General features: G+C 45.7%; 1 protein-coding gene across 2 annotated transcripts in view; it reads left to right on the top strand.

Moving 5' to 3' along the window:
• Rnf144b (ring finger protein 144B) overlaps nt 1-27,077 on the top strand; it is a 53,538-nt gene that overhangs the window by 14,259 nt on the left and 12,202 nt on the right. For both annotated transcript variants that reach the window (XM_032884569.1, XM_032884567.1), the window contains 2 exons: nt 10,067-10,171; nt 20,137-20,197. In XM_032884569.1, coding sequence (XP_032740460.1) covers nt 10,067-10,171; nt 20,137-20,197 — 166 coding nt within the window. The remainder of the gene's footprint in view (nt 1-10,066; nt 10,172-20,136; nt 20,198-27,077) is intronic.

The raw sequence follows: 27,077 nt of genomic DNA on the forward strand, positions 1-27,077 counted from the left end.
GTCAAATGGCTTGATATTTTTGGTACTCCTCCATTTTTCCTCCATTTTCTGGAACTTTTTGTACCTAAGAACATTAACCTTCCTTGGCCTGCTGATACCTTATTACCTGTGATCTACCGAAATAGTAAGCTGGGCATGTGTGATTGCAATAGCGTCTGTAGATTTACAATTAGAGTCAGGCTCGCCTGAAATACTGCTGGATGTGTTTTACTGTTAGAGATTTGTTTCTTATTCCTACACAGAGCGTGGGACAAAAGTGTATCTAGGCGCTAGTGAGGTGAAAAGCACTTGTTGCTTTTTATGCCAAGGACTTGAGTTCCGTTCCCAGTCTTTGTCTTTGGCACTTTTTATTTTTAATTATTTTTATTTTTAAATTTTTCTTTTAATTTATATGTATGAGTGCTTTTCTTTCATGTACGTCTGGGTACCACACGTGCACCTGGTGCCCAAGGGGGTCAGAAGAGAGCGGCGGACTTCCCAGACCAGGAGTTACAGACAGTTGCGAGCTGCCACGTGGGAGCTGGGGACGGATCCTCTGGGAGAGCAGCCAGTGCTCACAACCACGGAGCCATCTCTCCAGCCCCCGACACTTCTTAAGCTAGTGATGAGCCCGCAACGGGGTCTCTGCAGACCTTGCTTTAGGTCATCGAATGTGGGTAATTCTGGCTGTAAATGACAGCAGAGAAAGGAGAGCCGTGCACATCACGGCCAGGAAACCATCCCATTGGCTGTTGCACTTGTGGCGATGGTTTCTTCCTCCGAACCCCATGCTTGGCTTTCATATGAGGAAAGGCGTAGATCAAGCAAGGGAAGCTGAGGATAGACAGACGTGGGCACAGTCTTTTGCTCACAGGATGGAGTTTAGGGTTTAGTTACTATGGAGTCAAAGGGATAGGTATACTGGGATTATAAGAGAAACCACATCGGTTTTTCTTGTGGTCTGAAGGCTAAATATCTCAGGAAGGTCATAAGTTAATAATCGACAGAATGCAGACAGTTTCTCTCCTCCCCCCCTTTTCTTTGTTTTAATTTGTCAATAAAAATAATGGAAACATGAAAATCCACTCTTTCCTTCTTAGTTAGGGTTTCTATTGCTGTAAGAGACACTGTGGCCACATGTAATTGTGGCTGGCTTACAGTTCAGAGATTTAAGCCATTGTCAACATGGCGGGAAGCATCGCAGCCCACAGGCAGGCACAGTACTGGAAAGGTAGCAGAGAGTTCTACATCCAGATCATGAGGCACGGGGGTGGGGGGTGGGGTGGGGGACACGACAGACAGACAGACAGAGATAGACACTGGGTCTGGCTTGAACTTCTGAAACCTCAAAGTATCCTGCAGGGAAAATACTTCCTTCAGTGAAGCCACACCCACTCCAACAAGGCCACACCCCCACACTGCCACTCCTAAAAGTCTAGGAGGGCTATTTCATTCAAACCACCACACCTTCTCCAGCTCTTTTGTAAAGCCTTGGCTAGCCTGGTACTTGGTGTTTAGCCCAGACTGGCCTCAAACTTTTGGCAGTCCTCCTGCCTCAGCCTCCCCAGGCTTACGAGTATAGCCATCACAACCGGCTCATTCACAGCTCCTGCAACTTGTTCTTTCCGATAGTTCTGGACAAGGGGGAAAAAATGACAAGAGTCAGTTTTCGAAGTGGTGGAAATCACGGGTTTGCTCCCTTGCGGGCAGGGCTGGCCTCTGGTTTACTTTGGACACCGTGTCAGCCACGAACGGAGGATAATGAGGGCACAGTTGTTGCCTGTTTTTATAACCTAGATAATTTCACCTGGAAAGAGCTGGTACGTTGGGCACGGCCTAGTTGCCTTCCAGATTAAAGACGGGATGCGCTGAGTGAAAAGAAAATAGAGTCCAATCATATCCCCACCTTTTCCATTACCCTATATTGGCTCAGGGTGGTCAGAATCTTTTTTTTTTTTTTTAACTATTCAGTTTTTGCAGCCAAATGGATTTTCCAGTGTTTAAAAGGCAAGAGGGAACTTACAAGTTTTTCAATCAAGCCCTTCTTTTCTTCAGGGCCTGTTGGGTGACCTTTAAGGAAAGCCTCCCACTTCCCCCTCAGATGGTCTGGGAGACAGTTCAGGATGCCTATGTGTGTGTTTGTATGTGTGCACATGGCTGGTAATGGGAACGAAGCCGAGAGCCTGCACTTCTTCTCTCCCGGGTCCAGCTGATGCCTTTATTAGGAAAGGACGCTATTGCCCTCCTCCACTCCCTTCTTCCCTTGCCGGACAGCACAGCTGTGTCAAAGAGCCCAGACACAACCACGGGAGAGCCAGACTCAGTCACGCTCTGCCATCCAGTGGTGTAAGATTTGGGGCAAGTTCAAGCCATCTGACTTCTGCTTTTGAGCAAGAGGCGTTCATAGCGCCTGTTGTCCGATAGTGTAGAAGGCATCAGAGGGAATCTTAACGAAGGGGCTACTCACTTCCAGACCTGGAAATAAGCTGGCACCACGGTTGTTCCTGCCCCACATTCCACTGTAGATAGAGCCGCTCTGTCTTTTAAACTGTGTCAGAGCAAGGAATGCTGGGAAGATGTGTTTGACCGTCTTCCTCATCAGCCGTTCGCCAAAAGGTGGATGTGCTTCTCTCTCTCTCTCTCTCTCTCTCTCTCTCTCTCTCTCTCTCTCTCTCATTTATGAATGGACATGTGAGCCTCTGTGCAGGGTGTTGTATGGGGGTGGGGGAGGATAGCTCCTAATGAGAGGATGGGAAAGGATCAGTGCTCAGTGTCTCAAATAGAGGGAGAGGAGGGAGGAAGAGAGACAGAGACAACAAGAGTCAGAAAGAGAGCCTTCTTAAGAACAGGGTAATCTGCTTTGCCTAGCCTCCTGGCTGCAGCCTAGTTCTAGTTTCGTGACCGCCATTTTGTGAGCAAGCTGCCACAGACTGAGCCGCTCCCACCACCATGCCTCTCTTTTACCTAGGATGCATAAAAACTCAACCATGAGCCCAAACACGCCCTTCCTCCCGTGAGTCCTTCTCTGTTATGTACTGTGTTGTGAAATGTCACGAACACTGAGCGCAAATATAGCAACCCAAGCCAGAACTGACAGTGGCTTGGAAGAGCCGGCCATGTCTCAGAGCTAAGGACATGTGGGTTGAACAAGGGATGGAGTGCCTCAACCAGACCATAGCATCCCTAGCTAAAACAGCAAAGGAAGGAGGGAAGGGTGCTCTAGGAGAGACGTGGAGGCACCAGTTGGCTCCTATTGAGAGGTAGGAGCGGTCAGCAAAGGACACACTCCAACAGGGACGTGGGCATTCATTCTTATCTTGGTGACTGGGTAAGAAGAGTAACACCTTAAGAAACCTGACATCACTGCCCTGACGGGTAACGAAGAGGAGAAACGGGACATAAAAACGACTTATGTACTCCAGACGGTGAAGATGGGGTCTGTCATACCTCAGAAGTTGAGAGGCCTGATGCTGCCCAAGGCCTCCTTGCTTCCCTTCCCTGTCCTCCTCCAGCGTGCTCGCTTTCTGCCCATCTCCCACCCGATTCCAAACCCAACCTCATCACCCTTCTCGCAAATAAAGCCTCCAGCAGCTCGGTCTTTCTTTCCCTTGGCACTGTCCTCATGACCCTCTGTCTAGTTGCTGCCTGTTGTTTTTCGCTTCAGTGTCTTTGTTACCTCTCCCCCACCCCCACACAAAACTGACCCTCCTCCTTGGGACACACAGGGACCCACCAACACCGCCATCAAACAATCTCCAGTACATCCTCTGGTCTCTGTCCCTCGGGAAACTTCTGCTGACCTCTTCCTTGTGGTTTGGTTGGGTCCCCACACGGTCCCACACCCTGCCTCCTCTATCTCGGGCTCTACTCCCCGAAGCTGCATCAGGGACCTCTGATGGCCGCCTTTCGCTCTGTGGTTCCCACTGCACCAGTGCAGGGGTAGAACCTAGACTGAGGATAGGCTTAGAGACGTTGGGAAGAGAATAATAAACTAACCCTAGTGGCTTGGTAAAGAGTTCTCTACCAGCCCCTGACTGGTTTTCCTGCTTGGCCGGCTACCCTTTTATCCGTGATGCAAAGAGTTAAACATAAGCAAAACTGTGCTTTAGAGAACTTGAAAGTTCCCGGGGGGATGGAAGTAGGAAGTGTCTGGGGGGACTTGGAGGAGGGGAAGGAACACGATCAAAATATATTGAATGTAAAAAAAAATTTTTTTAATGTTAAAATTTTTAATAAATTTTAAAGTATAGTAGGAAAACACAGAAGGATAACAGTCCCAATCAGATGTTGGTTTAAACCTCAAATTCCATAATTATTAGTCATGAGAATCGAGGCTAAATTACTCATGTGGTCCATGTGAGATGGACTGATACAGGTTTCGGAGTTTCTGTGAAAGCACAGGGAGGGGTTTTCAGATGTAAGCTCTGTTTGTCACCTTCCTATCACTAGCTGAATGCCTGAGATGATTAACCGATTAACTGATGCAGGAGATCTATTGTGTAGGCGCTCTGCTGGTTCCAGTGGTTGGCTTGTGGTGACATCAGCATACTGTGGCAGAGGTAGTTGACATTCCCACCTACCTCATGGTCAGGCGAGAGCAGCAACCCGAAAGAGGAAGAGAGCAGGGTCCTCGAGTCCCCCTTGGAAGTCACTCCACCTCATCCTGATACCAAAATGAATTCCAAGGACGTTGGTGAGGGCGGAGCCATGAGAGTTAGCTGAGCGGCAAAAGTTTATCCTGTGATGCTTGGTATCCAATCCATTCTGAGTTTCAAAGGGGAGCCTGAATGGTTGTATCCTATTTCATCATGGCTGAAGAGGTTTTTCTGAACCTTTATCAATTTGAGTTCTGTTTCCCTTCTTATTACTGAGACCACGTTCACATCTGAGAGGCTGAGAGGCCCTGCGTAAGAGGACTCTGATGAGAGGAGGACGGGGGAGGAGGAGATAGGAGAGCATAGCAGCGTTGGCCCTGTGGAATAGGGGGCACTGCTCCCTCCCACTGCCTGTGCCAGGTCTGTGCTGGTGCTCCTGTGCCAGCCGAGGGCTGGGGCTCCGAGGATAATGCTTACTTGGAGGAAATGGAAAGATGTAAACTTGGCAAGCCCTTTAGTTTTTTCTCTCCGTGAGCCATGAGAGTTTTCTGTATGTCAAAGGTAGCGGCTGAGCTTGCTACCTTTGGACTAGAGTAGGATTCGGTAAGAGATTAAGCCCCCATGGGGCAGAAGGAAAGCCCCTGACATCCCCGGGAGAGTTCTTGAGTCACCTGTGTGGGAAACAGGAATCCACCGTGAGAGGCGTCCGCTCTGGTGGAGTGTTCTTCCAGTTTCTCATCGCTTGTAGTGAGGGTTGGAGCAGTTATCCTTGTCACTAGATGTAGGTATTTTGTGATCGCTTGAGATGAAGCGTCTGATTGCTCTCCATCAGTGGGAAGCAGACACACTTCTGAGTGGAACCCAGATTTAGTTTACCACATTGACTGTTCAGACTTTCGAGGTGGACCTCGGTACCCCCTTTCCAGAAAAAGTAGCAGAACCTCTTTAAAGTATTTAAGGCTATTTAAATTAAAAGCGCTTCAGTGTTGTATATGTAGTTTCCCCTTTAAGCTTCCTTCGCCCCTGTGCCTGGAACTGGCTCATGCTTGTTTCCATGGTGGATATTGATGGAGAGGACGCCTCTCTCTGAGGTTCATCTCAGTTACCGTGGCCAAGCCACACAAGAACCATGTACAAAGGTCAACAGCATTTCTTCATCCTATCAAGGATTGATATAATGGAATTGAGAAAGAAACTCCATTTACAATCATTTCCAAAGGACCAAAAGGCCGAGGAATGGACGAAGATATGTGAAGCATATACTCCGGAAAATACACATTCTTGGTAAGAGAGGCCAAATGAACGGAGAGGCACTTGATCTGAACACTCAATGCTCTTCATGCGGCTGCTTTATAAACAAACAACTAGAACAATGCAGAGACTCTCAGAAAAGAAAAACAAAGTCAGGGAGCACAGCTCCAGGTTACAGAACTCACTACAAAGCTACAACCATCAAAGCAGGGTGATAATGCTCACAGGGGGATTCAGAGTCTGGTGGGTGTGTCTGAGTGTGGCCTTGTCTGTCCTTGGATCCCACAGAAGACAAGGTAAAGGTCTTCTATCCGGGAAGGCCTTTCTCACAAGGTAGAATGGATAGACGCTCTGGGAGGCAGTGAGCAGTACAACCAAGAACACACACACACACACACACACACACACACACACACACACACACACACGCACACACACGAACACAATACATCATCTGCCACCCATCAGTCTGTCTGTCTTTCTCCCAGTCATCTATATATTACCTGTCTACCTGTCATCAGTTATCTATCATCTGCCTGTCATCTGTAATCCGTTAATCCTCTATCATTAACATTAATGACATCAATAACCTATCATCTATCAATTTCTACCAACTGTCTATTATCTGTAATCTAGCCAGCTAGCCATCACTGCGCGTCGTCTGTGTATCTATGACTGCTTTGTCTATGCCCATAGTTGGCTCTTAGGCGGGTACTTGGCAAGCAAACTCTTTGCCATGCCTCTATGGCAAGGGAAAACACCTTATGAAGAACGCCATGTCCTTTGATACAGCGTGAGCAACAACCCTGGAAAAAACCCTTCCTTGAAAAATTCCATTGACATAAGTCACGGGCCAAGCTGGAAGGAACAATACAAATCACCTGGCTCCCCATGTGCTCGGTGGCTGAACGCTTGACCACATCCTATCGGAATCCTTGCTGGCTGTACAGCGAGCTGGAAGAGTAGTCTCTGATATTATTTATGACCCATGTGGTCTTTAAAAGTATTTGTCTCTGCTCTGTCAAGCCATGTATGCGAAAGGGAACTGCACAAAAGAAACAATTCTCCCTTTCAGTGAGTCATACAGGCTTTTGAAATGCTGTTTACGAAACATCTCCTCAGACTTTGTTGACCGTTGAGAAAATTGCAAGGTCTGCCTTCTGCTCACGTTGAATGATCTGCACCTGTTAAAGGTGACAATGGCAGTGTTTTATGTCCGTCCCCCCCCCACCCCCCCGAGCTGGGGACTGAACCCAGGGCCTTGCGCTTGCTAGGCAAGCGCTCTACCACTGAGCTAAATCCCCAACCCCGTGTTTCTTTTTATACGTAAGCTAGGTGTCGTGTTTTTTTCTTTTTCCGTCAGAATTGCTCATTGTTCCCCTGTGTTTGGCTTGTCTGTTGTGGACAGTGGTTCTTGTAAAATGCTTTGGACCCTTCCGTGCCTCTCTAGCCCGTGGGAGCGATGAAGGGAGGGCTTGAGGTGATATTTTTTAGTTAAAGCGAACGGAAGATGTGACTACAAGGCACTTGGAAGATGTAAGAGGCAGCAATAAGGACTTCCTCTGCTTCTTGGAGAAGCGCGTGCCCACTCTGATGGCACGTCGGCCGTGCGCCCGAGTCCCCAACTGCGTAATGACCTACATGTACACACGCCCACCCCCAACAAGCCTTTCTGAGAATAAAAAGAAGGAGTGTGCACACAGCTCTAACTTCTCTCCTAAAGTCGAGGCACACCGTCTCTTTTGTAGACATGGGAGTGCTTGTGTGAAAAGCTTTTAATTCATTACCTGATCTATTACGGACCTCGTATGAGCAAACGGAACATCTGCTCTAAACAGCCAATGGGGAACCTTAATATTTCACCTGTACAAATTTGCAGTGTAAGTTTAAGTAATTATTTTGCCCATAAAGACACTCATGATATCTCTCTAGTTACTATATACCATTAAGCGTTTTCTCTACCCCTGAAAAGTCCTCAGGAGAAGCTTGTCTGCCGGCTGGTGGGATGTGCTGGTTCGTACACTTTTTCTGTGCGTTCGGTTTCTCTACCCCATGTGGCTTAACTGGTTCCTTGCAGGGAGTCAGGGAAGTTTAAACGTGATGAGAACTGGGTCCTGGGGTGGAGTCTTTCCCCCACCGACAGTGGGTGTCCATCACAGTCGCTGTGCTCAGGTCATCAATGGCACCACTCTGTTTCCCTCATGCTCTTTTCCCTTGGGCCTGGAGAAGAACATGTATTTTTAGAGTCTGTTTACCTCTGTTTCTGTGAGTGGCATCTGGCAGGAGAGGGCGAAGACAATAATATTGGAAGCATGTGGCTGATGGGAGCCTGGGAAGACTCCAGAAACAGCCTGGTAGGCAGCCCTTTGCAGGGTCCCTTGGGACGACGCCCTTTGTGCGAGCCAGTGTACAGGCCCTCTGCGGCTTTGCCGGTCAGAGATCTTTCCCCTATCGCCCCTGGGACCGAGCCACGCTTACCACCGAAAATCTCAGGGCGAGTAATTGTTACCCATTTCTTGAACATGAAAGTAAAAGTTAATATTTAGTATCTACCACGAGGCCATTCACAGGGTAAGAGCGACTGGGGTGGAATCGGCTCCCGGGTGCCTGTTCTCTCTCTCTGTCATACCGTGCCTCAGGCAGGCTCTCATGCCTTCTCACTGCCATTAGAAAAATCTCTCCCGTGATTTTGCAGCGTACCACCGTACGGATTCAGCAAAGTTTCTCTGAATAGTTCACGATGGATGTTGAAGTTAGTTTCTGGGTTTTGTGCGACTGAAGACATTTATTCTTCGGGTAGGGGAAGAGACTTCCCGGAGAGAGACACATCTGGCTTTGGTTGTTGGCCCTGGCTATCGAGTCATCAGTGTGTCCAGCAGTCTTTTCAACTAGAAAAACATATGCTTTTAAATGAGATACAACAGCGATGCCGGGGCTTCACCTTCACGTGGAAAACATTAATTTCAAGAGGTCAATGGATGCCATAGATTTCACAATTCGGTGAAACACCCTGTCCACAGACCTTTATTCAATGGTTTATGTAATGATGCATGGCACTGCTTTATTTATTATTATTATTATTATTATTATTATTATTATTATTATTATTTATTTAATGTATGTGAATTCACGGTTACTATCTTCACACACACCAGAAGAGGGCATCAGATCCCATTACAGATGGTTGTGAACCACCATGTGGTTGCTGGGATTTGAACTCAGGACCTCTGGAAGAGCAGACAGTGCTCTTAACCACTGTTTGGATCCTGTTTGGATAACTCAGTTGCAGGGCTCGGGAGTGAGTTCCATTCTACTCTCAGGCAAACGCACCAGAGTGATCCACAAATTTGGGGATGCTGGAGAGACGGCTGAGTGGTTAAAAGCCCATGTTATGCTTGCAGAGGATTGGGTTGGGTTCTGAGCACCCACATGGTAGTTCATAACCATCTGTAACTTTGGTTCCAGGGGACCCGACACCCACTTCTGACCTCTGTTGACACTCATGGTGCAGTACACATATGCAAGCAAAACACTCAGCCACATAAAATAAATCTAAATTAAAAAAAAAAACTCCATCTGAATTGTTAATAAGTTTGATTTTCTTTTTTAAAAACTATTTATTTTATGCATATGAGAACAATGGCACCAGAAGAGGGCATCAGATCCCATTGTGAGCCACCATGTGGTTGCTGGGAATTGAACTCAGGGCCTCTGGAAGATCAGTCAGTGTTCTTTTTTTTTTTTTTTTTTTTTTTTTTCTATTCTTTTTTTTGGAGCTGGGGACCGAACCCAGGGCCTTGCGCCTGCTAGGCAAGCGCTCTACCACTGAGCTAAATCCCCAGCCCCCAGTCAGTGTTCTTAACCACTGAGCCACCTCTCCAGCCCAGGCACAACGCTGTGAATGCGAAAGCATTTCCTCATTTTCCCAGTCTACGGTGGACAGACTGAATGAACGAATGGAATCCGACTTGAATAAACTCTTAAGATGAAGTCGAGAACAATTAATCGCCTGGCTCTGCACTCTTTCCGAAGCGCTGGCTTTTCAGTACCTGCACTTAGGATGACTTATGTATGTTTCCTGGGTCCAAGAACGCCAGGACGGCCAATTTAGGAAGAGGCAGTGGACGTTCTCTTATGTAACCCTTGTGCTACTGTAACGGGTGCGGAGTTTAAAGTATCTGCTTTTGTTTATTTCATTTCATTTATTTGTTTTTTTTTTTTTTTTTTTTTTTTTTTTTTAGTGCCTGAAACAGTATATGGTGCTGTCAATCCGAGAAGGATGTGGCTCTCCTATCACTTGTCCTGACATGGTGTGCCTAAACCACGGGACCCTGCAGGAAACCGAGGTACGGATGCACACCATGACCTCTCCTTCCCCGCTGCGGATGGAGTTCCTACATCTTGGCCCTTAAGTACTGCCTACTAGGGAGTTAGCGACAGACCACAGAGGCTAACTTTCTAAAGGAGTGTTTTATCGCCACACGGGGCTGGAATCCTTATACAGGCTGCGAGCGCGGCCGTTTATCTCAGTTCTGTTTGTGGATGCCTTCATGTGCGTTGTAGAAGCTCCTAAAACAGGCAAAGATGCTAGAAACGAAACGGGTCAAAAGCAGGGCTTGGAGGGGGCTTAAGTTAGTGAGTTCTACGGTATGTACATGATTGCCGTTCTGTGTGTCTGTTTGTTTCTTAAGGTAGCTTTCTGCAGAGGTCGTCTGAGGTCGAAAGATTTCCGTAGAGCAGAGAGAGAGGCCTTGCAGCTGGGCTGCCTTGGGCATCAGACAAGTCTATCCTCTTGGAGCAGGTTTTCCCATCTCTCCGGGTTTACGGTTTATCTCCTCTTTTTTTTTGTTCTTCTGATTCCTCCTCTCAGCTGCCCTGAAATCTGCCTCTGGCTGATTTGAACTCTTGTCTAAGAGAATGTGTAATCTTCCGATCCGATCGGGCTCCCTAGAAACCAATGGAATAAACGGTCGATAAGCAGGGGACACCTGATGGGACACCTGCTCCGCCCCAGGCTTTCCTCCTGGCCTTCCTTGTCCCGTGCATTACCTAATCCTCCCCACAAGCCTGGCAAAGTCAGGTGTTTTCTTAGATAGGGAAACTGAAGTCCAGGGGCTGTAAGTGACTGACATACCTCCAGGGACCGATCCAGAAAGAACTGGAATTCTAATCCAGTTCTCCTGTTCCACAATCACACAGCATTAAGGGCGAACAGAGGAGGGAGAAGAGATACACAGCAAATGACTCAGGAGAGTGATGTGTGGAGAAGCTTGGTGGTGTGTGGGTGGACATAAATACACAAACAGGCAGATAGCTGTGTGCGTGTGCGTGTGTATACATCTTTCTGAATGCACACTCTTTCTTTCTTCTTTCTTTCTTCCTCTTTCTTCTTTCTTTCTTCTTTCTCTTTCTTTCTTTCTTTCTTCTTTCTTTCTTCTTTCTTTCCCTTCTTTCTTTCTCTCTCTCTTTCTTTCTTTCTTTCTTTCTTCTTTCTTTCTTCTTTCTTTCTTTCTTTCTTTCTTTCTTTCTTTCTTTCTTTCTTTCTTTCTTTCTTTCTTTCTTTCTTTCTTTCTTTCTTTCTTTCAAAACCATACCTTTTGCCTTGTAAGAAAAGCAGGGAGATAGTGCTCTAATTACTCCTGCCCTGACTCGGTCTGTCCTGTGTGCAGTTTATGACACATGGCTATAAGTAAGGTTGACGTAGAACTGACTCATCTTAAGAAAACAATGAAGTCTAAGTTTTGCTAAAAGGAAGATACTGAAGGTGTCCATCCTCCCCCCCTCCACCCCTCCAAGGACCACTGCTGACCTCAGTGCTTTGCAGCACGTAAGGGAAGGAAGAGACAGAGGCAAGGCAAACTAGACACCTGGGGCTCTGGACACTGTGCTGTGTAACGGAAGCTGGTTTTGTTGTTGTTGTTGTTTTAAGGTTTATTTATTTATGTAAATGAGTGCTTTCTTTTGCATGACCAAAGAAGGTACCAGATAGAAGAGGGCTTCAGATCCTGTTAAGAAAGGTTGTGAGCCACCATGTGGTTGCTGGGAACTGAACTCAGGACCTCTGGGAGAGCAGCCACTGCCCTTAACTGCTGAGCCATCTCTCCAGCCCAACAGAATTGTTCTTAAAACGAGGCCCCACCATTTGAGAGCATTGGCTTTGGCATTGTCCTTTCCGACTCTTTCCTCTCATGTCTGACTTGTCCAAGTATAAATAGAGAGAGGGTCAGGTACAGGTACCCTGATCCCTGCCCCCAGCAACCCCCCCCCTTCGCAACCTCCCTCCCCCTCCCCCACCTGGTACTGAGTTGAGGCCCAGGCAGAAGAGCAGCATCCTGGGGGAGCTTCTGACCTAGCAGAGAGGTCATAAACATATAATGAGGCAGATCATTATGCAAGCGAAACACGAGAGATATAAAATAGGCTGCAAAAGCTGGGTTTGGGTGAGATCTTGCTTAATTCCTATATGGAAAAAAAAATCTGTAAATGAACACGAACGAACACTTTGGTTGAAACTTAAAAACAAAGTTTATGAATCTAGACCCAGTCTGGCCAGTGCGGTGTGGATGATGTAGAATTGTAGATTATTTAAAAGAATATAAAAGACACTTAATTCTTCTGGTACAATACTCAATCACGGCTTTGAAGTGTTCATAGCCATTCATGCTTAATGGCTACCCGGTTGACAGCCTAGAGCAGAGCCTCTCTGTCACTATGGAGAGCCAGGTCGTACAGTGTCATCCTGGACCTCTGATGGTAGCACTGATATCTTGGATGCTGGCGGCTGGGGCTGATGTGTTTAGGACAGACCTTAGGTTTTCTGTTGTCCTTGCCCATTTCCCGGTCGCCTGCTGTACAGCCTTCCACGGTGGTACAAGTTCTCATTCATTTCTGGCTGTTTGTGGCTGTGTCTAACTATTCTTCCAAATAATATATTAAAAGCAAACAAGCCCATAGCATTTCTCAAAAAAAAAATATATATATATATATATATATATATATATATATATATATATAATCTCAAAGTGGAGTTGAGAAAACAGAACAAAACTATTCCAAACCCAGCGGATTTAAAGTCCACCCAGCCCTTTTCTCCTTACATGAATGAGACTCTCAGGGCACCCATGGGCCATTTATATTCTCAATGGCTTTACAGAGAGCCCAGCTAGAGGTGAGCATTCGGATGCAGGAGACAAGCTCTTAACCTACCTGCCCTCACTTTGTCTCCAGTGGTAAAACCTTGCAGTGGCGGTTGGGGGTAAGGGGGACGGAGTGTTTTCATTCCGATTTTTGAACTGAACAGAAGATTATACCGGAGATCTAAGTAGCTACATCTGTTTATTTGGAACTCTTCCTTTAAAAGTGAAAATACCACACACAGACGCTCTGGGTACCTTCCTGGTACCCATATTTCCTCGTATAGCGTCCCCGTGCTACTGTGTGGCCCACATCTTCTGCGGTTCTGACTATATCACATTGGGACTGGTCTGTACACCGCCTGACTGGATCCCACCCCCACCCCACCCTTTCCCACCTTCCACTTGAGAGAAATATGTGATCATTACGGGTAACATAACCATACTTGTCAGGAACGGTTCTGGCCACAGCAGCTAATCTCTGCCCACATGCATGCTTTCCTGTGCAGGCCCTGCTTATCCACTTGGCTCTGCTTCCTCTCTCTGGCTTCCTGAACCCTCCACATTGGCTCAGCTGTGGCTCTGCCTCTTCATGTTTCTCCGTCAAGAATAGCCTCGTTAGTAAAGCATTTAATAACGGGATGCCCGGTTCGAGCCTTGCTTAACTTATACAGGAGGCAAAAGAGCATGACAGTTTCCCTTTCAGTGCCCCAGAAGCCCCGTGATGGACAGTGGCTTGTGGCTTAGAGGTGACCTTTCTGGGAGCCTGGGGAAAGTCAAGTTTTCCTCCGTTGCGTCATCTGGTACTTTCATCTATTGCTCTGCAGGGTTTTCCCATGTATCGGAACCAGGAACCTTGTGCAACATGGAATTATAAACACAGGACACAGATTGTTATTTCTGTCAGCCTCACTTTAAGTACAGTTCCATGTTGAAAGGCAGCGTTTAATTTCAGCGGTTCCCCGAGTGTTGGAGAAGTGGCATGCCCCCGCCTGGAGAGCCTAAACTGTCTGTGCTGTGTGACATTAGAGTGACAAGCACATAAAACCACTGGAATAGTACCTGTCACCGTGTGGCCAAGGCAACTGAGCTTCCAACTGGCAGCTGGCAGGGGAGGGCAGGAATGCGCCTCTCAGCTGCCTCTCATACACCAAGCTTCTCTCCAGGGCCTGGGGCACTAAAACAATCAGTCTGGCTTTTACTTCCAGTGCCACAGTATGCACGGGGAGGAAGGGCGGGAACAGTTGGCCTTGTCAGGAACAGGGGCTCAGGATTTCTGTAGGAAGGGATCTGTAGTGTAGACCCCTGAGGCCTCAGGGGAGGGAGGAGGGAGGGGAGGGGAGGGGAGGGAGGAGGGGAGGGGAGGGCTAGGGACTCTAAGGTTGCACGTGCAAAATAGTTTCCTCAGATGATGTGTTTATTTGAGGTGACTTTGGGAGAAGCTGCTGGCACTGTAGGAACCAAGCATTCTTCACGGCTACCTCCCCACCTCTCCTTTAACATCCTCCCCTCCCGTTACCATGGTGGGAAGGGGGAGCTGGAAAGTGAAGATGCCCAGGCTAGGGAAACTCCTCCCATCCCCCCCATGATGAGGGGGGTACAAACCGGAAGGGGCCGACTCACAAACCGGAAGGGACTGACTCCGTCCCTAATACCCATCCGTTGTCACGTGTGCTGGCTGGAGAAAAGCTAAATTCTTTAGGTGGGAGGGGACAGAGGACTCTGCCAAACCAGAGCGATGAGATATTTTTGAGGTCCCCAGCTGAAATTTATTTCTGAACACATTTAAAGCTTCATTTTTTTTTTTTTTAGCTGTATTTAAAGCCCCATGTAAGTGGGAGATAAAGCCGTGAAGGTCTTTAAAAGCCGCCTAGGAAAACTAAGCGGTTCTTCCGTTGAATCTGTCTCAGGCTGCACACGGTGCTTCATCCAGAGGCTTGCAGTGCGTAGGTGGTCTCGGCCCTGCCTTGATGCCCTCTGGCGTTTCCATTCAGGATTTGGTCCCTAGCATTTAGATGTTTGTTACACTCAGATGAATGGCGGATGCCCTTTCTGCCCTGTTAGAAGGAGGCACCTGTGCTTTTGGGTAAGGGCAGACGACATCGCTGGCTTCCGTGTTACCGTGATGAGACTTGGTATTACAACTGGTTTTTCCTGCCTCCACTTTTTGCAAGTCACGGCGTCTCAGAAATGGCCCAGACTTTGCTTGTTAGGTCATAATGATCTACCCACTGCCAATTGCACTCATCTGTCGTAGTCTACTGGTCAACCTGGTTCTTTACCTTTTAAAGCAGCTGATTTAAAGGGCTAGACCTGAATAAGATCTTGACTTCTCTTTCCTATCGGCCTGACTTTACAAGTCAATAGGCAGTGCTCCCTAAAGCCTGTCCTCAACTTAGAATTTTTAACTATGACATTTTAATGTTCTCGTCCAAAAGAATATATGATGCGTGGCCCACATTTCTTACTGGGGGGGGGTCACCTATTACTTTCAGCATAGATATTTGTGACGAGCGGGTCTCACCTCCTGTTCCTTCTCCTCCTTTCCTTCCTTCTGTAATTTTTTTTTTACGAGGTTAGGGTTACTGTGGGGGTTGGGGTGCTTGTTTCCGTCCTATGGTCATAGCAAACAGTGCTAAAGAGAGCTGTGTTCTGCTTCTCATCGTCTCGGCTGTTAGAGACACCCTGTCTGCTTGTGTGTAGTTTCCACACATGTAGGCACACATCCCATCATCCTCGAGTGCACTCTGAGGACTTTCTCATGGTAGAAGCCACGTCACTCACCCTTGACATACTTTCCGATCTCCCCCTGCCCCAAGTTCCTCCATTTGGTCAGTCCAAGTATCTGCTTTATACAGTAGATATCTCCCTACAGGACAGCTAGATACAGACTCCTTGAGTGGTCTCACTAGCCTTTGGTCCCACACCATCTCCAGACAGTAACCACTCCACAGTCCCAGTGTGACCACCTAGAACTCATGATTCTGTGCTTTAAACTCAGGTGAAAGTCCTCACACGAAACCTGTTGAGGTAATGCCTTGAACCACCGGTGAAGGTGATTTTATGTGTCCCTGCCCCCCCCCCTCTCTCTCTCTCTCTCTCACACACACACACACACACACACACACACACACACACACACCCAGTCATCTGAGTACCCACTGCCTGAAAAACTTTAAGTAATAAGGTTTTCATCTTTATGTTTTGATTCTCCTAATTTTCGAAGGGCGCTAGCTATCTTAAGAATCTTTGATTAAGGGTCTGGAGAGATGACTAATGGTTAAAGCATTTCCTGACCTTCTAGAGGACCCATTTGGTTCCCAGTACCAGGTTGGATGGTTTACAACAGACTGTAACTCTAGCTGCAGGAACTCTTAGCGCCCCCTTCTGGTCTCTTTAGGCATCCACATATGTGTGGCAGACATACTACAAAAAAATGATCTGGAATTAAGGCACTCCTACAAGATACATGCAAATTACAAAGGACAGAGAACTCTGCTGTAGATTCTCTTAATCAAGTCAAGATGTTAATATCACTAATATTGTCACCCCAATGCCCCCCAAATCACACCTGAATATGAATGAATGAATCTCTCTCTCTCTATATATATATATACATATATATATATTCATATATATATTCATACGTTATTTTAAATATCACGACCTGAATCTAATCAAGAGAAGGCATCAGGGCAACCAAAGTTGGAGAACAGCACGCAGTGCACTGGCCTGCACATTTCAAACACGTGAAGAGAAGGAGAGGGAAAGATAAACTAAACCCTGTCACCGAGGGGCAGGAGACTTTGCAGCTAGACGGAGGGCTGTGGTTTGGATTGGGTACCAGACTGGAGAGGGACATTAGTGGGAGGATGTGTGAAATTTTAATAAGTTCTGGCGATCATTCCGTTGTATCATACTGATTTCGATTGCATTCTTTTAATAATTAATGACAGTTTTGATACAAGAAGCTAAGAGTAGAGTGCAGAAAGTCTTAATCCAGCCTCTGTGACATGTCTAAATCTGTAATTACCTGGGAATTAAACATTTTTTTTCAAAAGAGCATTGAAGTGTGATTTTGGACAATTTTGAATATCTTTGTTGGGCAAAAAAGAGGATAAAGGTAGAAAGTGAGATAAGCCTTTATAATCTCATTTGTCTCCTGGGATTGCCAGACTAGCCGTGGGACAGTTCTCAAGCACCTGTGACCATCCTCAAACACCCGCTATAGCCCTCTCACCTGTAGCCTTATAGAACCTTCCAGAACTCATCCGGAAAAAACTTATTTAAATTTTATAATTGTGCAAATGGAAACTGTGCACAATTATGACTAAGCTCCAAATGACAGTGAAACCAGGAATTAATACTTTGGACAATATACTTCAAAAACAAACACAAACAAAAAACTGTGTCCGACTCTTTCTTTCATATAGATAGAAGCCACACTGAGACAGAGACACTTTAGGATACTAGTTTAATTTACAAGATATAAGAGGTGAAAAGATCAGGGAGTAGATTTATTTTGACTCTTCAGTGTGTATATTCCCTCTGAGTGACTTTTACTCTTTGAGCACCCCTTCCCCATAGCCCAGACGTCAAGTCCAAGGTGGGATGTCGAGAAGATGCAGGTCTGAGGGGCAGAGCTGGGAAAGAGATGAGTTCTCCCTAGGCGGGGTCGGTATCCTTGAAAGAGAAGAGTGGGCATCGACAGTTCTCTGCGGCTGCAAACTTCAGTGGGAAAGTTGACCTACTTGGTTAAGGCCTGATTCTAATAACTACTTGACTTATGAAATAATAAACGGAAAATTCAAACTCACTAACACACACACACACACACACACACACACACACACACACACACACACACACACACACACTAGACTTATGCCTTTCCTGTTGGCCATAGAGTGTTACTCTGATGAAACCTGTCTTTCTAATTCAAAATAAACCTCCAACCCTGTTGTCAGTTCCTCTTACTGTGTCACTTTCTTTCTGTCCCTTTAACATATGATCTCTTTCTAAGACATTTGATCTCCCCTTTGCTTGTCTTCCATAAACATTATGTGGCTTAGCTATTATATGAACTGGAAAAACCAGCATTATCAGGAGCCGCCTTTGATGGATTTTTTTTAAAAAGGTGTGTATCAGTCCACAGAGAATTTTAGATGGGGGCAAGTTGGCCTCATGGCTATTGCATAGAATCGATGATCTCAGTACCATTAGAGAAGAGGAGGCTGAAAATAGGGTCACGGAATGGCACCTTGGACCCAAAGGTGAAGGAACATGAAGTTATTTGCCCTCCACACATAGCCATCACCGACAAAGCAGACAGAGCACCGAGCTCCGTTTCCTAATGCCTATAGCCTGGGACTGCTCTCTCCGGCTCTGAATCTTACCCATGATGCCTTTGCACTTCAGGGGAGGTTATTATTTTTTGGGGGGGACCATACAGGATGAACGAATTTAGTTCTCTGTGTTGCTCAAGTCCAATCATCCCTTTCACAGAACTATAGCAAAGTTGAACTATAACAAACTATAGTGTGAAGTTGGTCGTAAGGGACTTGTCCTGAGAACACATTTTTTTTTAAAGATTTTTATTTATTTTACGTATGTGAGTACACTGTAGAGTGAGTACATTGTAGCTGTCTTCAGACACACCAGAAGAAGGTTTCAGATACCATTACAGATGGTTGTGAGCCACCATGTGGTTGCTGGGAATTGAACTCAGGACCTCTGGAAGAGCAGTCGGTGCTCTTAACCACTGAGCCATCTCTCCAGGCCCCCTGAGAATACATCTTTATTTCCAATTTGGTGAAAGAAAGTTTGAGGGGGAATGTACTTCAGAGTGGATTAAACTTACCAAACTTAGTTTGGTAAGAGGAAGACCAAACTGGCTTATTTTATGGTCTTTAATTCATTTTTTCGTTAACTTGGTCTGATTGATTCATGAAATAAATCAGTTGAGTCTGCTTCTGAGGTACATAACTAGATTTTGAATGTACTTTTAAAATGCACTGTGTGCCGGGCAGAGGTTGTCGATGCCTTGGGAGGCAGAGGCAGAGGCAGGCGAATCTCTCAGCCTGGCCTACAGAGAGAATTCCAGGCCAGTCAGGGCCACACAGAGAAACCCTGTCTCAAAAGGAAATTTTTTTAATTGTATTTATTAAATGCAATTTTAGTTACAGCATCAACTTACTATGGTTTTCTCAAAGCAGGCTTTGTTTTTTCAATTGCAAAAATGTTATTTAAATGTATTTTGCAACAAAACTGTATCTATAGTTCATAAATGCATAATGTATATAATAAATATATGTACATAGTAGCTTAATAATTTCCTGCTGGAATTATCAAGGCTACGAGGAGGGGCTCCCATTAACTCGTTGAATTTCTGGGAGGCTGATCACTACTTATTCCGTTTCTCATTTGTAAGTGGGTAACATTGAGACAATTATATATCCCTGTCAATGGAACTAACAGTTTTAGAATGCCAGTTTATAAGAGCAGTTGGCTTTTCCTCCCTCCGACTTTGATAGGGTAGGATGTTTAATGGGAAGTGTTAGCATGAGTTAGCATTGCTTACCAGGAAGCCTTTGGTTCATTCTGCTGTCCAAAGAGGAAATGGGACTCTAGTCACAAGGAATGTCATAAGACACCCTCTTGTTGCTACTGTATCCTGTGCCCGTGTGGTATAAGCGAAGGGCATTCAGTCAGTACTGAAGTTTATATTACACAGAGAGAGCATTGCCATCTCCACCTACAGAGTTGGCACAATTGCTGAGGTACATGGCCTGTTTGCCCTCGGATCCAAAGCTAGTCTTTTGAAAGCTTCTTTTTCCCGTGAGCATAGAGGAGGAAAGAACTTCTTCCATACCCGACGCAAATAACGTGAGAGACCCCAATATCAAAATGTGGTCAGTAGCTGCTGACCAAGGAATGGAGACAATCGGAGTTTTGTCACTGATGGCCCGAGCTGTGGTTCCTAGCCATGGAGGGGAATGGGGATGGTTTGCAGATGGCTACATGTGTTGCTGCATGAACACGTAGAGATAATGGCTTCCAGACAACTCGGAGAGAGGGTGTAGAGGTCAGTCAAGTCAGAGAACGTTATCAGGAAGGGCTGTCGATTTGCGGGACCCTCTGCTGACCAGAATCTCATCTCTCCCCGTCTCTGATTTCAGATTGCCTGTTTGGTGCCCGTGGATGAGTTTCAGCTTTATCAGCGGTTAAAGTTTGAACGAGGTACACATTCTTCTGTTTATCCCAGTGGTGAATGTGGCTTTTACACAGACCATCTTTACACGCGCTTCATGCAAGATTAAGGCAACTGTGGGCTGTCAACAGAACCACAAGAGGACTACGAGAAGTGTGAACAGTAATTGCAAACATGCAGATTTCAACTCTTCCCCAGCCACAGCTTGGGGGGAAAAAAGTGAACCAAAAAAAAAAAAAAAAAAAAAATGCAGACTAGCAGCAGGAAATGAGATTTCGTTAGGTTGGTTATTTTGTATTTTTAATTTGGGATCGGTTCAGAAAGGTATTACGAAAGCGAGATGGTTTTGTAATAGTAACACAAAGGAAAATAACTCTCAGAATAGGCTTCTCGTTCGTTGCTTTTCTCATTCCTGAAGATGGTTTTCAAACATTAACCGGCCGAAGCATTGCTATTGGCCCTCATGATGAGGTATCCGCTGCCCCGCCTTCTCATGCCACTTTCGTAGTCATGGTGACACCCAAGAATTTGGATGTGTGTTATTCTAATAGAATTTACAGAGCACTGGGCTGATTTGTCTTTCTGACTTCGGCGGTGGAGCGATTTCCGCAGCCTTTCTCCCCACAGAGCCCTCGTCTCTGCAAGGAGTGAGTTCTTAGTCCTTTTGTCTCTGACAGGCCTTCTTGAGGACACCATTCTCCCCACTGCCGCCCTAAAAAACAGCCTTGAACTGAAAACTGTATCTTTTTAGTTTTTGGGAAGTCTGAGGGGGATGCTTCCCGCACAGGCTGGGTATAGTCTCTCTCCCTGAGTGTGTTACCCACCCTATTCAGAAAGAAACAAAGTGTCTGAGAATCAGTGTGTCGATGTGTAACTGAACCGTCTGGTATGCTCAACACTTGCTAGGGATCGTCACCATCATCTCCTTTGCTTTATCCAAAGTGCTCTGAAAGGTGATGTGTTTAGAGGAACAAGGAAACCCATTGGGAGCATGAAGAGGGGCGTTGAAGGGAAGCCTGAGGCAGGGGCATGTCATTCACCTCCTTCAGCTGAAACCTGGCTTGATCCTGCAGTCGATGAACTCTGGGCCCTTTTGTTCCTCTGTCATGGGTGGGGCACCAACTAAGGCTGGTATGACAAGCTGATTTTCTCTCTCTCCAGGCACACGTGATAGCATTTCCCCTTTCTACCACCGTCCTCTCTAACTACTGCACTACCCAGCCCCTCAGCAGCAGGCTTACGTCTCATTGTTGACATACAGGGGATGTAATAACTCCATGTTAGACAAGCAGTAATGGCTCCCAAAGTTAAAACACTCTGTGGATTGGTTCTCACTGATGAATGTATTGTTTTGCTTGATTTTAAACATAGTGACCAAGAGCTGGGGCGTGACTAGGTTGATATTAATATATATAGACCACGGCCTGTAACTGTTTCCTCTGTCATATTGTAGTTGACAATAAAAACCCTGATCACCTTCACACTGCACTCTGTTCCTCTCCTGTCCCCCTTTCCCGAAATGACATCGTCATGACCCTCTTTAGGGAGCATCTCCATGTGGCCATAGGTGTAACGACTGTCGCATTGTTAATGGAAACAGAACACTCTTTAGTTAGCTGGCCAAACAGGTCCTTGCATCCAAGTAGGGTTAATAACCTTTTGGGTGAGGCACAAACAGAAAATAATCAACATATCATGCTCTTTCCCCGGGTGGCGCTTGGCCTCACGGGACTTTTGAGTCCCCCAGTGTTCAGCTCTCCTTATGATTGGCTGACACCTTCAATACCACGTCATAGTGCTAATTACGGAAGGTTAGGCAGGCTTTGTGACAGGACGTCTCTGTAGATGGGGTTGCTTCTCTCCGTGTTCGTCCACGATAGGTCGATCTAATAGTTTCATTTTATACATAGAATTTGTTTTCCCCGACTTAAAAAGGCTAGGTAGCTGCCCCACTGTGGATCTCTCGCATTGACAGTAGATTTTATTCTCGTCTCGTAAAAAGAGGAATTGAGGTTAGCTTAAGATCCCGTGGATTTGCTCTAAGTGTCTCACTTATAAAAAGCTTAAGTCGTATAATTTTTTACAGTTCCAGACACTTCCTCAAGCATCAGCCCATCTCTTGGGCAAGGATGGTCTGCCGTATCCTTTCACAGCCCTTCTTGGCAGGCTCACTCTCTCCTCAGGTTCACGTGTCCTGTATCCCCCAACTGCCCAAGCACAACAGCACTGCCCGTTTTCTCTCTTATTCCACATGTGTTTCTGGAGGGTTCCATACTTAGTTTCCTAGGTTCTAGAGTGTCGTATAGAAACTCGACAGTCTGCAAATTCCACAGGATGCACCTTACCCACCTCCTTTTACGTTCCCCTCACGATAGGCATGGCTTCTCCTTTCTCTAAGCATCAGGAGCTACGACTCACGTAGGTGGGATGCCCAACCTGGCCTTATTAAAGAGAAAGGAATCCCAGGCAGGTAGTAGCAACTAAAATTTATTTAATATTATGATTTCTTTTTGATAGTTGGCTATAACTTAGGGGCTCGCGTTCGACTTACCAAACACACAACATTTTGTGGGTCTCATAACCGTGACTTTAGATGTTATCCCAAATTTGAAAATCTTTGAGTCTTTCCAAGTCTCCGGTGAGCAGTCTGTTTGATGGCGGCCACTCTAGCTACATGGATTATACTGACTGTCGCAGATGTTAATTCTGATTACTTTAGTTTAATGGCATCTTAACTGTCTGCAGAAGACTCTTCTACTTTGAGATACCGAAGGCAAATTAACTTCGGCATAATTAAAAATGCATCAGGCCATAAAAGTTAAAACAGCTTGACATATCAGCTGATAATTAAATTAAATTGGAGGTGTGGTGTTTCCCCACAATATTAACAACTCCTGTGGCGTCTCTTTTGAGGTAGACTCACAATGGCAGAGGGTCACAGGTGGAACCATTCTTGTTGGTTAAGAAAATATACAACAGAATAATAAAAACAAATTTCGTATGGCGCCTGTCAAACGCTGCCGGTTGTCATGCGGGGAAAAACAAGGGTTGGAGATTCTTCTTTGTCTTGTTTTGTTTCTCTTCCCCTTTCACTCCCTTCCCCAATGCTGAGCTGGATTGGATTTGTCTTTTGAAAGCTGAAAACTCGTCATCTGCGTCAGATCTAATTCTTAGATGCCCTGTCGCAGGCTGTTTCGATTTCCTAATAATTGTCAGAATGCAGAAGTAGAAATAGCCTTGCTTTGCACAACTGCAGGAACTGAGATAAATAGCCCCGGGGCTTTCCTTCAGCCACCCAGATCTCCTTTGCAGAAGCAAGTTGCAGTTCCAGTCTGTGACTTTGTCTCTGCGATGACGAATGTCCCAATCAATCAATCAATCGATTAATTAGCTAATGCACCCCGTGTCATGCTCATCATGAAGCTCCAAGGTCACTATTACATGATGGGCTTGCAGACTGACGTGCACAGCCATGTTCCTCACAGGTGACACGAGAAGGAAGGTCCAGAGCTGAGGAAGAAAGGGGAGATGAGGCACCTCAGGTTAGAAGGAGCCAAGGGAGGGAATTCTCGTAATGTAGCGTTTCTTTAGGAGTACTGCATGAGAGTCTCTCAGAATACGGTTCCAGTTTCACACATTGGTGAATCATTTACGTGATTACTGAGCCCCAGCCTTGTGGAAGTTACCGTGTTTTCCCAGCTATCAGTAACTCAGAATAAGAAATATGCTTTACAGGGGGGCTGGCGAGATGACTCCAGCTTTACAGGGGTGGTTAAGAGCACTGACTGCTCTTCCAGAGGTCCTGAGTTCAAATCCCAGCAACCACATGGCGGCTCACAACCATCTGTAATGAGATCTGATGCCTTTTTCCGGTGTGTCTGAAGACAGCTACAGTATACACACACACACACACACACACACACACACACACACACACACACACACACACACCACACACATATGGATACACACACAAACAGAGACACACAGACACACAGACACACACATACACACACACACACACACACACACACACCACACACATATGGATACACACACAAACAGAGACACACAGACACACACACACACACACACACACACGGATACACACACAAACAGAGACACACAGACACACACACACACACACACACACACACACACACACACACATATATATAAAATAAATCTTAAAAAAAAAAATTTGTAGCTGTGGTTCCTGCACCCATAGGTTTAGTCAGCCTCCCATTGGAAATATATTTTTCAAAAAATTGCTTCTATACTGATACTGGTTTTTCATTATTCCCCGAATAGCATAACAGTTGTCCATATGGCACTGTAGTCTGTGTTTTAAGGAAGCCGGGGATGGTTGAAAAGTGTGCAAATAGTGCACCGTTTGTGTAAGGGACTTGAGCCTTTTTTTTTTTTTTTTTTATAAATTTTTATTTTATGTGCATTGGTGTTTTGCCTACATGTGTGTCTGTATGAGGGCATCAGATCATGGAGTTATAGACAGTTGTGAGCTGCCTTGTGGTTGCTGGGAATTGAACCCGGATCCTCTGGAAGAGTAGTCGGGTGCTCTTAACCGCTGAGCCATCTCTCCAGCCCCGGACTTGAGCCTTTAAGGACCTTGGTAACCACCTGGAGGAACTCCCATATGCAACTACACGCTTACATCTCATAAAATTGATTTTTTCAATCCCTTTCTTGAAAACCCCGCAATAAAAAAGTATATGTTTGGAGTTTTCAAAGAATTTAATGTCACTTTGGGGTGTGCAGGGAGGTAGAGGGGACTGAGGTTTTTGACTTTAGGCCACGGGGAGCCTGCTGTGTTTACTGTAGTCTGGAGAGTGGTATTGCTCTTGACCACCTCATTTCGAAGGAAGAAAGGTGTTGTGTTAAACCGTTGCCTCAGCTCTGCGTTTGTCTTCTGTCTTATAAAGTCCAACTGACCTTTACCTGTGCACCATTTAGGTAAACGTTAGAAACAGATCAAAACCGCTTGTAATTTTGAAGCTTGTCCGTGACTCCACCCACAAAGGGCTTAAATGTGATGTTTACAAATGTACGGTTACAAACAAGCATGAGAGCAGGATTAATGTGTGCTCAGTGTCAGTGGTTCTCAGAAGCGTAGAGGCCTCCAAGTTCGTCTCTAGTAATTCTAACCAAATTAGTAACTGGCAGAGTGCATGCTTTCACGCCATAGGACCTTTGCTGGGAAGAAAACTGGGGACAAGATAGAAGAAGAACCACTTGCTTAAATGTCCTTTGTACTTTCTAACTCTGAGGTACCAAAACACCTTTTCTTTCATCCAAAAACATCTCTCATTTGCATCTGTGAGAGACCTGGGTGTGGCAGTTAGGTTGTAAAAGATAACACTCTTTGGTCCCCTTACTCCCTGGGATGTTCCACCCTTCCTTAACCCTGCTACGGCACAGGTTGGATGGCGGTTATTGAGAGCAGAGTTCTAGACGCAACACCTTGTTTTTTTATTAGGAAAAATGTTGCCCATGTGAGCCGCTATGCCTAGCTTCCGGAAATAACTTAAGAACCAATTTAAAAAGTTACACAAGTGGTATTTGTGTCTTTTAAGGAAAAAAAAAAAATCACGCGGAACACTGAGGTGGATAGCTCAGCAGGTAAAGGAACTTCCCACCCATCACCCCCAAAGACTGCATTCAGTCTCTGGGCCTCACCCTGTGGAAGGAGAGGACCAGGTCCTACACGGTGTCCCCGGAATATGCATGGAGTGACATGCCCACGGCCACAGTACACAGTAAATAAGTATAGTGTTTAGAGTCCATATTAACAGTAAAGAAAACCGGTGCCTTTTCACCCCACCCTTGACTTTGATTCGGGGCAAGCTGTGACCTTCATTAGTGTTCTGGAAGCAGTTGAAATATGTCTCTACATACATAGTTTTATATCATTCATCTATACTATTCTGTAATCTTGTCTTTTCATTGAATACATCTATTATTAGTTTCTAAATTTACCATATTTTTGAAAACTATAAACAATGCTCAACTCTATGAATATATATTATTTGTCTGCTCAACTATATAAAAACCTCATATATCTGACATAGGGTATTAACTTTTTTTTTTTAAAAAAGTATACGTATTTGTGTTGTGGTGGACAAGGTTTCTACAGAATACTATATGTTTTTTACTTACAATTGGATTGCACATTATCCTTGTGCTACATACGGAGATAAAACGATCGGCATAGGAAAACTTCTAAGGTCGTGTTCTACGTGGCCCTTTAATCCTCTCAGTAAAGTCTCCCCATGGGAGAAGCCGTCCCACAGTGTGGTTACTCTCTCTTCCTGGAAGTAGCCTTATCAGTTAATACGCTTTCAGTGACAAGGCATGGAATGTCTGAAAATAGCTGGACGAACCAAGACATCTTCCTACTACAGATACAGGAAGCTCTTGGGGAGGCTGTGTTGCCTTTGATTGATTTAGCCAGTCAAATGTCTTAAACTGCTTAGCTTTTCCCAAGTGTCCTCAGATCCTTGTGCCTGTCCCAAGGAAGCCTAGAAGCCCTGTGGTAAGGTCAGATCTCTCCTTTCCTTCCTGGCGGTTGGAATCACATCCCAAGCCAAGCCTTCGCTGCAAGAAGTCTGGGAAAAGTACAGCTCTGGGATATTCAGACTGTTGTGACCGACATGTTTAGATAAGATGCAAGGGGGCTGAGAGAGTCAACTGGGAGAATTGGCCAGAGCTAAAAAATCTGCACTCCTTTTTTTTTTTTTTTTTTCTTTTCTTTTTTTCGGAGCTGGGGACTGAACCCAGGACCTTGCGCTTGCTAGGCAAGTGCTCTACCACTGAGCCAAATCCCCAACCCCAAATCTGCACTCCTAACATCTCTCCTTTTGATCCTATTTAAGCTCTGGAAGCCATTCTTGA

The sequence above is a fragment of the Rattus rattus genome, chromosome 14 (genome assembly GCF_011064425.1).
Source record: "Rattus rattus isolate New Zealand chromosome 14, Rrattus_CSIRO_v1, whole genome shotgun sequence".
NCBI lineage: Eukaryota > Metazoa > Chordata > Mammalia > Rodentia > Muridae > Rattus > Rattus rattus.